The following is a 12,925-nucleotide window of genomic DNA, read 5'->3' as shown; positions in this document are numbered from 1 at the left end:
TTTTCAATTTATTTGATGACTCGTGACATGGTTTGGAGTTGACTGTATCTTTTAAAATAGAGATATATAAGTTAGTTTCAAGTAGATGAGAAATATATCTGAAGAAAATAAATGTTCTATTTATTTGGTAATTAAATGTAATCCATCTTTAACTTTATATATTTTCCCAACCAGATCTTCATAAGCTGCTTAGTAAAGAATTGTACTGTACATACATGTGCGTTTTGGCTGCCTCTGGGGGTTACATGTATAGCGGACTTGCTTCTTGTGCATCCCTTGGCAATCCCTTGATGTTTTTCCTTTTAAGATAGTTTTCATGAATAATTTTGATCCCCTGATGTGTAACATCCTGTGGCTAAATATGTTTGGGGTTGTACATGTGGCCAAACCTGAACATGGACTTGACATGATTTTCACCAAAGAGCTGTCTGACTCTCATCTCAGACTACCAGACAACATGAAGTGTTGCAGTACAACGCTATGTATTTGTATTCTTTCTTTCACAAAGCTTCTCTGTAATCATCCAGCCATCCCTTGATTTGGCTGCGCAGAATATGAAAGAGGCAGAGAACCATAACGTGGAGTGGTAATTACTCAGTGAGTGCATCAAAGCAGACCGGCTGCTGATAACACGTCTGCTACGGAGGAACACAAAAAGATAAGCAAAAAAATCAGTAGGTAATGTCTTTATGTTGTGAGGCTCCTGAATCATTTCTGAAAGAACAAGTCTTCATTATGATAAAGGCAACGCAGGGTGTTGTGTGTTTTGCACTTGCAGGTGGGAATGAAAGAAAGAATAAATGAAATTCAGGCATGAAAACATTCTTGACACACACACACAACAATGGGAAGCGGGAAGTTATTTGCTTTTCAAACAGAAACGATTTACATGAGCTCACACGCACAAAAGCGTTTCAGTGAACGCGTTTGAACCACGACTCCATTTACCTTCAACTATGACAGCCACAGATTTATTTTCAACTCGGGCCAATTAGTTTCTCACCTAAAGGTTTGTAATTATACTCAATTCTTCAGCTTGTCAGACGACGCGAATAAAATCCCTGTCAGGGTGATTCAACCGTGTCTTCGAATTACATTCATATACAAGTCATTGAGACTGGTTAATATGTTTCGGAGGAAACATGGTCATATTAAGTATTTCTGCAACTATTTTGATTATGTGTGGACAACTCAAAGCCCTTTGGTGAGAAATATTGTTTTCTTGGGTTGCGAAAACATCAATGTTGCTCTGAAGCAAAGACAAACGATGGTCTGAAGTGTACGAGTCATGAGAAAATAGAATTGAATGAGATTTGAGCACCTGACAAATCACCGAGGCCTCCTCCGGGGAGGATGGGTAACAAAAATATGACTTTTGGGCTGGAGTCAGATGCCAGTATCCAATATGAAACTAAAGGTAAGCGTTGATATTTTGTCATATCAGTAAATAGTGTCATTAGTCATGTAACTCGTTTGTAACTCGATAGTCACGTGAGTCGTTAGTCAGTCAAGTTAACGCTCCCTAAACATTACTAAGTGGTTTTGTTGTCATTTTATTCTTTCAGTTGGTATCTGAAATTTTCAGTTTAGTTTCAGTTCTTCCAAAATATTCTTTTTTTGTATATCTAGCTTTAGTTTACAGTAGTTTGATTTTGTTTGGCCAGGTATATTGTCTATAGTGAAGTATGTAACTATTTATAAACTCAAAATACATGGTTTGGGGACTGTGCAGGAATGGCCATAATGTTTCATGCTATGTTAGTGAGAGTTGACGCTAATTCATGCTGTGTTTCGTTTTCCAGTAGTGATGTGTTTGAGAAAACTCTAACTGAAATGAATTTACATTCAGTTTCATTTATTTTGTTTCGTATTTTAACCATGCAATATTGTTTCAGTTCAGTTTTTCTTCAAAGGATATATTATTTATTTAGATTCAGTTTTAGTTCATGATAATAATCCTGGTCCTCACACAGACCAGTACCAACACGAGTACTTCCTCCAGCTGGTTCTCTCCAAAGCCGGGGTGTTAACATGACTCTGATCCTGAGCACCAAGGTGACTCCTGTACTTCTCCCTCTGGACTCTCGGCCTGTGAACATTTAAACACCTCTGGCCTTGTCCAGTCCTCGGAATAAGCTGTGTACTGTATTTATCCGTCCAGTCGGCTGCTCGGTAGTTTCCCCCCAGAGCTCTGAGGGGGAAAACAGCACGAACGCATCGCACGGGTGAGCAGTGCCTATTTTGGAACTGGAGTTTGATTTGAGGCTGGTCTGAGCGTGTGCAGCTCACAGGAAGCATGTGGAGGAAAGATCACATGACCCAGTGACTTATAAACCTCTGCTACTGTACCAGCAGCTGCTCTTTGGGTTTTAATTAAACTGAAAGCGATGGGAGTTGATGAATTCGTACATCTGTTCATAAATTTAATTGCTGGATCAAGAAGGGTTGTTTTTTTTTTTTTTTTTTTGTAAACACTGCACTCTACATTCATCTATCATACATTAAACATTACATTAAAAAGTATGTAGTATTGTATTCATCAGAATGAAATACCTTACATCATAGAGAAGGCTTTGAATACAAATGACAACATGATTTAGGGAGTTACAATTTACAAAAAAATATAATTGAACGATTGCATTTATGACTGAAATATAACATATTTGTTTTATTTGCGTTAGAAAAATAAATAAATAAATAAATGCAAATTGTATGGCTGGTGGCTTTAATCAAAAACTTGGGATACAAATCTGACTTATGACATCAGTATGTCTGAAGGGCTTCCATGGCCGTGTTCATCTCATGACTAACATTTGACGTTATTGAAAGATTCATTTATGGAACCATTTTTGGAAACAGGGAGGAGTTGTTGCTTTCCGGTCTCTAAGAATCAGTGTTTTTTTTTTTAGCAAATAACGCACCTAACAGCAATGTTCTTTAAGAAAAAGACACTCAACGTTTCTGTTATTATCTGTGTTACATCTTCCCATGTAACAAACTAATCTGCTGCCAAAGTGGGCTGAAACAAAACCATAAAAAAAGTACATTAACTATGATTTGACCCAGCCGACCATATTATTACCTGTTTGTGTTCTCATTTACTGTCTGTCTGCTGGGAGCCCGTCGGCGTGTCTGACTGGACTGTAAATAGCTGAAGAAGCCATAATGAAGCCAATGATAGCAGTATCGTGGATTTCCAGTGACCTCAGTCGGGCCAGTTAAAGTTATATGCAGGGTTATAATTATGCTTTTTATTGGTGTGGAAGGACGGACTTGGTAATGACATGTGGCAGCTTTATAAGCCTCCATAGTCCCTTCATATGTCAGAGGGACGAGAGAATAGATAGCAGCTCGACCTCAGGTCTAATCTGCACACTTACAGCTGCTAGTTTACTCTTGTGTGTGTGTTGGACAGACCGGAGCACAGGTACAAAAAAAATGTCGACTGCAGATGTCAACACATTACATGCATTTATACACGGATCTTAATCAAATATTAACAAAAAGAACCTTGCGTGACAGTTAAAGCAATGTGCCATGTCATTGTACCAATACAATAAAATACAATAAATACTGAGCAAATAGTGTTTGTAGAATTAAATATTGAAACATGTAGAACTTACAACTGGCACTAAATGTTTGGTAAGAATCTTCAATTATTGGCCATATCCTTCAATAAAGCACTTATTTATAATTTGCTCATTAATAGACTGTATTTTACTTTTACGTACACTTTTTTTGTCTAAATAATTCTTGTTATGACAAAATAAAACCTAGGCAAATTTGAAAAGTTTAATATTAATTAAAGACGCAAAGTATTGTTTTGGAAGCAGCACTAAGATTCAGGCATCTCACCAGCAGCCATATTGAAAATCTTCAAATGTAGACCTGCAGCAGCCATTTAGACATAAGACAATTCTCATCAAGTTCAGACATAAAGGCACATTATAATGCAATAATCAGAGACATGAATGCACAGTCAGGTGCGTCACATGGGTAAACTGCTGGTGAACTCAGAGTGGCGTCTCTGTCTGCTGAGGCTGCAGTTTTTCAAAATGTGTTTGATTAGCCTTGAGCGGCTTCATCAAACGGCTGTGGAGATAAATGGAGTAATTGGTGAATCATTGGCACTCTCTGCCCCCCTCTGTGTCTCTGCTCCGACTCTCTCCCTACACCTGCTCCCAATAGCTGTTCATTGTTAGGAAACCTGACTGAAGTGCTGTGAAAGACCAAATTCAATGGTGAACCTTTCTTTTTCTCTTTCTTTCTCTGCCAGATTTGTACGATTGGCTCTTGGATTGTATTCATTAGAAGAAGAAAGCCACATCTGCAGTCAGTTTAAAAAACAGTATAGTCCACAAAGTACAAATCTCCATTAGTTATGCCTTTAACTACAACTGCTATATTTGTGATGTAATGAATACAACCTACAATTGTCTAACGCCTCGTCTTGGCACCAATGGCCTATAAGGCGTTGTCTTTCCAACTTATTGAACAAGTATTAGCTAATCAGAGTCAAAGTAGGGCGGATCTTTTCGGATGGTCGGTGGGGAAAATAATTAATCAAACTACGGTAAAACATAAGATAAAATAAGATAATCCTTTATTAGTCCCGCAGCGGGGGAATTTGCATGGCTGTGAAAGCGGTGATTAGGCATGCTGATGAGAGGGCACTTCAATGTTTCACTTCAAAACCTCTCTTGCACACTTGCTCATACTTCTTGCCTACCACTGATTTAATGTGACGGGGACAAAACTTTTTGTTTTTCGTGGCAAGAAAAGTTAGTTATACTAAGTGAGTGAGAGAAACAAAAACATGCATATAAGTGTTTAAAGTTGTCTCCTGCTTCTCTCGTCTGTTTACTGACGTCCAAGAAATCTTCTAAAATACTTTTTTTCCCCTCGCTAATCCAGTTTCCAGTTGGAAATCAAAGAGGCGCCTGCGTGAACATCACACAACAGCGATCACAGCAGTGGGTTTGGTAAACAGAAGCCTGTTGTGTTTATTGATGTCAGGATGTGGCGGATGTTAAAGTTTGATTCTTTAATAGGCAGCGACGGGTGAACATTCCAATGGATTTGACTTTGAAATAAATACTGCGTCAAAAACAACTCCCTACTGTTAACGAAAAACCCCACCACCCTACCTGTCCTTACTCGTCCCTCCCCGCCCTCCATCACCGACCTCCATCTCTGTCTCCCCCTGTTAAGAGGAGCACTTTGCCGAGGTGGGTGACTGTAATGAACTCTGACTCGGTGAGGCTAGAAAGGATGTAAATGAATGTAGATGAGGATGAAGAGTAATGGCTCACACAGAGGGCTCTACGAGGTGTGTGTGTGTGTGAGAGAGAGAGAGAGAGAGAAAAGAATGAGAGAAAGTCGCAGGAGAGAGGGAGAGAGAGAGAGAGAGAGAGAGAGCACCCATGGGAGCTCTTAAGTGGAAATGTGCGGCCCAGTCAAGAGGGAGACACTTCAAATATCTGTTTATCTATTAATGAGATTGAATGGATGGAATGATGAACGGGTGGGCGGGTGAATGAGTGATGGTGAATGATGGCAGATGGACGTATAATGGTGAATGATGTTAGAGAGGAAACGGGAGAGAGAAAATATATTTTTCTAAGTGGGAGGGAGGAGAGGAAGAAATTAAAGAACTTAAAGAAATTAAAAGCTGGGATGAAGGGAAAGGATGTTAAAACAGCTGAAAAGATTACAAATCAAAGACATCACAAATAAAAATGTGTGTGTGTGTGTGTGTGTGTGTGTGTGTGTGTGTGTGTGTGTTGGCTGTGTGTTGTGTGTGGGCTCGACACCCAGCAGATTCTCTAATTTTTATATTTTAATTCTGCTCACTGCAAGTTACTTTAGTTATCTCCTAATTATCACGCCGTATGAGTGAGTGTACACAATATGATACATAAACGATGATTAAATCCGTCCTCTCGCAGCATGGCCGGCTGCTTTCTTTAAACCTAATTGATACAGAGAGTTTGAAATCTGGAAAATAAAAGTTTGGATATCAGTTTTCCACGATATCATTATTCCCTTCTTCTTCTTTTCAGTGGAACATTCTATCGTTCGGCTGGGCGGATTCCAGCTAATATTTACCTGGTAAATGTATTTAGCTACTATAAATGTCACGGCCGTGCCCCGGTCTCTCCCTGGTGGTTCCCTTGTGTTTACTCTCGTGTCTTCCATGTCCCTGGTTTTTCATCAAAATGAATTTGAGGAAACGACAACAACCGTTTCCTTGATAGCTGCCACCCGAATCATTCTGATATAATTTCATCATAATATTCTGATGTAAGTTCTAAACATTTGCAAAGCATAGTGTTATCGTCTCAAACCTCACTGACATCATGGGCGTACAATGAAGCGCGATAAGTGGTTTAAGAGGCCGTAGAAAATATATATTGGGTGAATTGAGTGGTTAAAAAAATAATTCACTCACACATTTGCGCAATTAGTTTCTACCTGTGTTGCTGTTTTTCTGTTATTATTTTTTTTCATATTCTACATAGGAGGAAGCATGCTGAAAGTACTACTACTGGATATCTGAAAACAAACAAAGATATTAAATATGCAGCGCTGAGTAGGATAAGTGCTTCTTCCACAACTTATCCTACGCACTGCGCTGCATAATCAATAAAACATTTTTTTCAGCTGTAGAAGTCATGGCATGGTAGTGTATTTGTTAACAACACACACACACACACACACACACACACACACACACACACACACACACACACACACACACACACACACACACACACTATAGAAGTAGGATGCTCAAAATGTGCATTGAGAGTGGAAAAAGGACATAATGCATTCCAGTTATTTTCCAAAATGAAATTAGCACTAATTTGTTGACAGCCTGTTTTGACTACCAATTCCGAACAAAGTGACATTCGTTTTTGTTATCACCTAGCAACGCTGCTCTAATGTTGTAAACCGCATGAATGCTAAGCATGTCGGGTGCTCGCTTATGGGTCCATGAACCAGTTCTGCCACACGGACCACAGAAAAGGGAACTTCTTTGCTGTCAATCTAGCTTAAATCGTCATGCGTTTGTGCTCGCCTTTTCATAGTGAATTCATTTTGCCTTCATTATATAACACCTCTCTGCTCTCATGACATCAACTCTCGCAGGGGCTTCACTGACTGGCTGATAGGCCTCTGCAGTCGGAACAGCTTCCAAATATGAGCTCATTTGTCTAAAGTCTACATGTCAACTTCTCTTTCCTGATCCGTTGAGGGAAATCTGAGCTTTCCATCGTCATTCTCTTCACCAAGCTCCAAAAAGAAAGGAAAAAAAACGCTAGTTGTCATCTTACTCTCCTCATACCGAAACATTCGCACCCCAACACATTAAATATCACAGCTTGGTCAGTATAAGCTTCAAACTGTGACGCTCTACGTTACCTGACTGTCAGATTTGGACGCGTCAGTGACAGCATGTTAATATAGTATACGCTGTTTACATGCATGGTGTGTTTTCTGCAGCATGAGATGCATTGGGAGTGAGAACAGGTCGCTCATACATGAGCAATACATGCACAGATCTAAACCCTGCTGACTGCTTATGATGCTAATGTAAGCATTACATAATTCTACTTTACATTTATTGTATGTCAATTTGACACAGCACATCAGTTCAGCTAAATAATTGTGTGTGTGTGTGTGTGTGTGTGTGTGTGTGTGTGTGTGTGTGTGTGTGTGTGTGTATAAGTGTGTGCAGTGTGTAGGTTACGTTGCCAGTTTGAGTACGGTGACAGTTTCCCGTTTAATGAACAAATATGAGTCATGCTTAAATGAACCTTCCACAGGGTAAGAAAATGCACCCTTCACATCCTTGAAAGCTTGTCCCACTTTTCCAAAAGTGAGTTCAACATAAGCAGCAGCAGCTTAAACGTCTTGAAGTCAATATCAAAACCAACCGAAACTAACCGAACAAGAACCAAAGTCGCAGCAACAAATATCTTTGGAGAAACACATATGGCGGGTAAAACAAAATCATTAAAAACAAAACGTAAGTATCCACGTCAGCTGGCCACTCACCCATCACCCGGAGCCTCTCGGCGCCCACCACCACCTCCTGCTCGTCGGCGGAGAAGAGGAGCTTCCCAGAGGTGGATTTGACTTCAAACATCTTGCCTCGTGCTTTAAATCCACTGGATCCTGAACCAAACAGACAGAAAGAGAGGAGACATCAAAGAGGAGCGACTGGAGCCGGAGCTGATTCCTCTCTGAATTCACTCAGTACTTGTACATTTAAAATGCATCCAGGTTGAAGACATTCAAGGTCTCCTGCAGGACTTAAGCAAAACACTACCAACCCCCATCATTTGATGTCATTCATGAGACTGCTGAATATCAAACAACCAGCTGCTCTGGTCTAAAGGGTCATCACGCCAAAGAGGATTATAACATTTATGAACTGTTAGAACTTAAATGATGATTACATCATCATCAGTTACAGTTACAGGGGATTCCAGTTTAGGTCTTCCACAAACGAGCAGTTCATCCTTGTCTCCAAGTGTTTTTTAGCACCAGATGTAATGAAATTCCCTTCAGACGTTCCTGAGATATGGCTTTCAAGCAAATGGGACGTACATGAGGTCGAGTGAGTTTTGAACACATAAATCTTAGCAGTTCATCCTTGTGCCCAGGTTGATGTTTGTGTCAAACTTGAAGAAATTCTCTGAAGGCATTCTTGAGATACCGGTTCCTGAGAACTGAATAGATGGATATTAAAAATATATGTTTGAGCAACCAGTTCATTATGTAATACAAACTGTGAGTCCATCCACCCAACAGTATATTGCTAGCTGGCTTGAAGCAGGATGTGCAGGTTTATCTTTGCCAAAAATGACATGTCACCATGGATATTTGCTTACCTGCTTTGATTTCATCTCTTGAGACTTCAATAATTAAAGTCTGATGACTAACTAAAGGTCAACACTTCTGAATCTAGAAAAAGCATTTGTATCCAAAACATTGAGAGGATAGGAATGAAAAAGCAAACTATTTGGAGCGGTCTGTGATGAAATGTTTAGAAACTGTTGTGACTGGTGAAAGTGATTTCCACCACGACATTTCACTGAAAGTCTGCAGGAAACTTAAAAAAACATACTCCCAGCTTGTTGTAGTTCTGACCTGCCAAAACTGTAACCGGTGTCACGACAAACCAGAAATGCAGACAACTCCCTCCAACTCAAATTGCTTTGTCTCATGCGGCGGCAGAAAACACTCGGCGCTATGGGGGTGACTGATTGACAAGCGTGCAATTGATTCTGTCACTCTCCATCTGGGATGTGAAGTTCCTCCGCATACACCAAGACCGCTTAGTCATCCAAGAGAAACATCGGAGCAGACTCCGTCCTCCTCCTCTTCAGACCCCAGAAGGCAGATGTCAGCACACTTTTTAAATGTGAGAGACACTTCCTGTGCATGTTTACACAAAGTGATTTCCATTCACAGAAGACTGCCAACTCTATTAGACAGTGACAGGCGACGAATGGGGGAATGTAAAGAAGAAAGTGCGATCACAGAGTTAATGTGGTGCAACTGAGGCCTCTGCTGGCACAGTTAAGGGGATAAGTGGAAGAATTTATGTAATTCTTAATCCTGAAAGAAAAAAAGAAAGAAGCAGCCACCCCTGACTGAGCCGTGGATCCTGACCTGAGAGTCCAGACTCGTGCATCTGTTGCAGCTGATGTCGTCACTATTGTCAAGTCTTTGATAAATGAAAATATGTTTTATATCAAAAAGAAAAACATCAATGAAGTACATGAAAGCAGGCTGTGTCTTACCTGTTACAAGTTGTGTGAGCAGCTGGTCGTTGCTGTTGACAATATTGACCGATATGTTTCTGGACGACTGCAGGAACAGCGGACGGCCCTGCGGAAAAAAAGATGGACGAGTTGATTTATTTAGCCTATAATGCAATGGTTAATAAATGATGCATGTGTTTTTTATGCACAAGCATGAGACAAAAAGATTTAAAAAAATCACCTGTTGAAGAGAAAAGACCAGATACAGACTCTTTTTTTAATGGGACACAACCAACTGAATGGGTTCAAACTTTTGTGAAAACCTTTATTAGCCCTGCTTCCATTGACATATTATTATACGCATTTTGAAGTATGCAATTAAAAAGCTGTATGAAAATGACAAAATTCAATGATATTGCGGATAGAAACGTTTTTACACTCGCTTGACGTTGGTTTTGCTTTTGTCCAAAAAGGGTTCATGCGGTAAATGGATTTTACAAAAAGTCTGGAGACGAAGACAAGCATTTGAGCGTTATGGGAATGTCCAAGGAGACGGCGACTGCAGAAACAGCTAATATGTCAATATTGCTGCTAAGACTTCATTTTGCAAAGTTGTTTCCATATCTAATTTGGCGAGTCAATTATATTATAAACCACCTCAAGCGACCCTTTTAACTTTTCTTTTGCAATTTTATCGAATTTTGTCATTTCCATACAGCTTTAATAATATGAAATACTTCAAAATGCGCTTACAAATATGTCCGATCATGTTGACCATGCAGAAGTTAGCATTTAGCTGTGCACAAGCCTCACACAGCTGCTACCGTGGCTGTAGACTTTTAGTCTTGGTTGACTTTTATGGTCGTATTCCAATTGTTCCGACGGATCACATGAGGGGCTTGGGCTTACAGGTTGAGCAGCTGTAGTACTAAAAAAAGTACAATAGCACATACACACACATACTAATGTACAACTTCACGCTCAAACAAACACACACCATAACTGTCAGAGTGCAGAGACTTCAGCCTCCTGCTCAGTTAGATAACTTCCATTTCCCAGAGTGCCCTGCAACAATCTGTAATGCCGATCACGTCGGACACTCTGCTCTTTCTGTGCCCGACTAATCTTCATGCCTCAGTCAACTTCTTAATTAGAGATAACGGCCTGACCATTGTGCTGCGCTCGCAGCCGAGATATGCCTTGTGTGTATAATACTGATAACATTATGGCTCTTGCCAAAGTTATTGAAGTTCTCACAGTAAATACACCAAACGTATGGTATGCAAGCAAGAAATGATGACAACAACAACAACAACAACAACAACAACAACGTGTGACCTGAATGTAAAACTAACTTTTTTTAAAAATAGAGCATAGTCCACTCTTATTTCAAGGTGGAGGTGTGTATGACTAAAACTACTTTACCTTTTGACATCAAAATGCTTTTGCGGCACAGTTGTTCTTATTTGGGGTTATTGCTAACATTATATATATTTTTTAAAAGTTTCTTATATATCATATCCTAAGTACGTATGTCTTTGTCAACATTATTTAGTTAAGTAGAACAATCCCTGTGCGGCTTTTAAACAAACAATGTTTTCTGGAAGTCAAGGTGACTCAATCACAGTTCCCAAATATTCCAAATTCCGGACTCTAATCCAATGGTGGTTAAATGTTGCTATAAGACTAGCTCTTTGGTTCTACCTACTTTTATTTTTTATTTATTTCAAAAACACTTCATCTTACACCAGTGCATAAACACACAGAGCCCAGACTGTATAAGTGCTCGTGCTAAAAGCCTCCTGAATGGGATCCAACAAAAACTTCCTTAAAACTACAGTGAGGCAGTTTACTGACAAACTGTACCTCGGGGAATGTGACTATACAGGGACTGAAAAGTGGCCAAAACACACAAGACAGAATAAAACACAAGAACTAGACTATGTGATCAGACGAACTGAAGCTCTGTAAAAAAAGTCGGTTCAAACAAGTGATTCAGTGAACAGTGATTCCTCAGCACACTGGTGAGGAACGGACTATTTTCAAATGAACTTTACTTAAACATCGCTGTAAAAGTGTGTTTAAATACACTTTGTAATAACAGGTGTCTTACAGGCTCATTGCATGTCTCACTGTGCGAGATGGGTCTAAATAAATCTTGTTCTCAATTACTGACAGACTGCACGATATCTATTTCCAGGCATGGCAGATTATGAGATAAATGCCTGGCAAATTGTACAATGTTTACATTGCTGCACCAAAATGCAAATAGAAAAGTAAAGCCTCGGGTTGGGTTGTGCTCAGAATAGATTTATTCGCCCCAATGTGCTAATATTTTGTGTTCTTTGGCTGATGGACGAGAGCCACCTTTTTAGGATTCACAGCCATAGATCTCAAGACGTTTCTCTCATGATTGCCAGCTTTTGCCTGCAGCGGCTGACCGTCCTACAGTGTTTGGTTGAAAGCAACGCCCCGGTGTGCTGCGGAGTCACCGCTCACTCGTCAGCTCTCATTACCTGCAGCTGTGCCGACATCAATACCGCATAAAAGATGGAGAACATGAAAAACATGTCTAATGGGTAAACAATGTGGCGTTCAGGGAGCAGAAAGGGGCAGTTTGACAATGATCGACATAAGTCAAATCCATTCTTTTATTTTCCCTCAGCTCATACAAAAAAAACAAAAAACTTACAAAGTTGCTTGTTTACTTGCTCATTTCAGCTTGGTCTCCTTCAAAATGAATTCCCATTTGGGAGTCAGAAGCAATATGTTTACTTCAAAATGTTAATGAGTGGGGGGGTTTACAAATACAGCACATATAGTGCAACATAAGCTTTCAACTGGATTCATGTTTCTGACAATTTATAAACCCAGTGTTTACTCCCCTTTAAGCTCTGTTTTGGTCTCAACTTACTCCTAAATTGAAAATATCTGTCTCTTTAGCAGCTAAATGTTTCACAATGTTCACCAGCTAGTTTTGTTAATATAGAACTATTGATAATAGCAAACTACAGTTATGTGTTAGATCTGTATCAGTATATGCTAAATCAACTAATCTATGATACTAGATTGGAGTGTCACTTTCTGAATCTTGTATGTAAAAGTTTTTCTATCGCATTCAGGTAACAATGTCTCAATTCTGAAAGATA

The 12,925-nt window shown here is 39.7% G+C and overlaps 1 protein-coding gene across 1 annotated transcript in view; it reads right to left on the bottom strand.

Annotated features, from left to right (window-relative positions):
- sgcd (sarcoglycan, delta (dystrophin-associated glycoprotein)) overlaps positions 1-12,925 on the bottom strand; it is a 125,158-nt gene that overhangs the window by 46,578 nt on the left and 65,655 nt on the right. The window contains exons 4-5 of the mRNA XM_054625689.1: positions 9,816-9,903; positions 8,062-8,181 (exon numbers count right to left, since the gene is read on the bottom strand). Coding sequence (XP_054481664.1) covers positions 8,062-8,181; positions 9,816-9,903 — 208 coding nt within the window. The remainder of the gene's footprint in view (positions 1-8,061; positions 8,182-9,815; positions 9,904-12,925) is intronic.

This window comes from Anoplopoma fimbria, chromosome 24, assembly GCF_027596085.1.
Source record: "Anoplopoma fimbria isolate UVic2021 breed Golden Eagle Sablefish chromosome 24, Afim_UVic_2022, whole genome shotgun sequence".
NCBI classification, from domain to species: domain Eukaryota; kingdom Metazoa; phylum Chordata; class Actinopteri; order Perciformes; family Anoplopomatidae; genus Anoplopoma; species Anoplopoma fimbria.
Note: the sequence above shows the minus strand (reverse complement) of the source record. Positions and strands in the feature narration are given on the sequence as shown.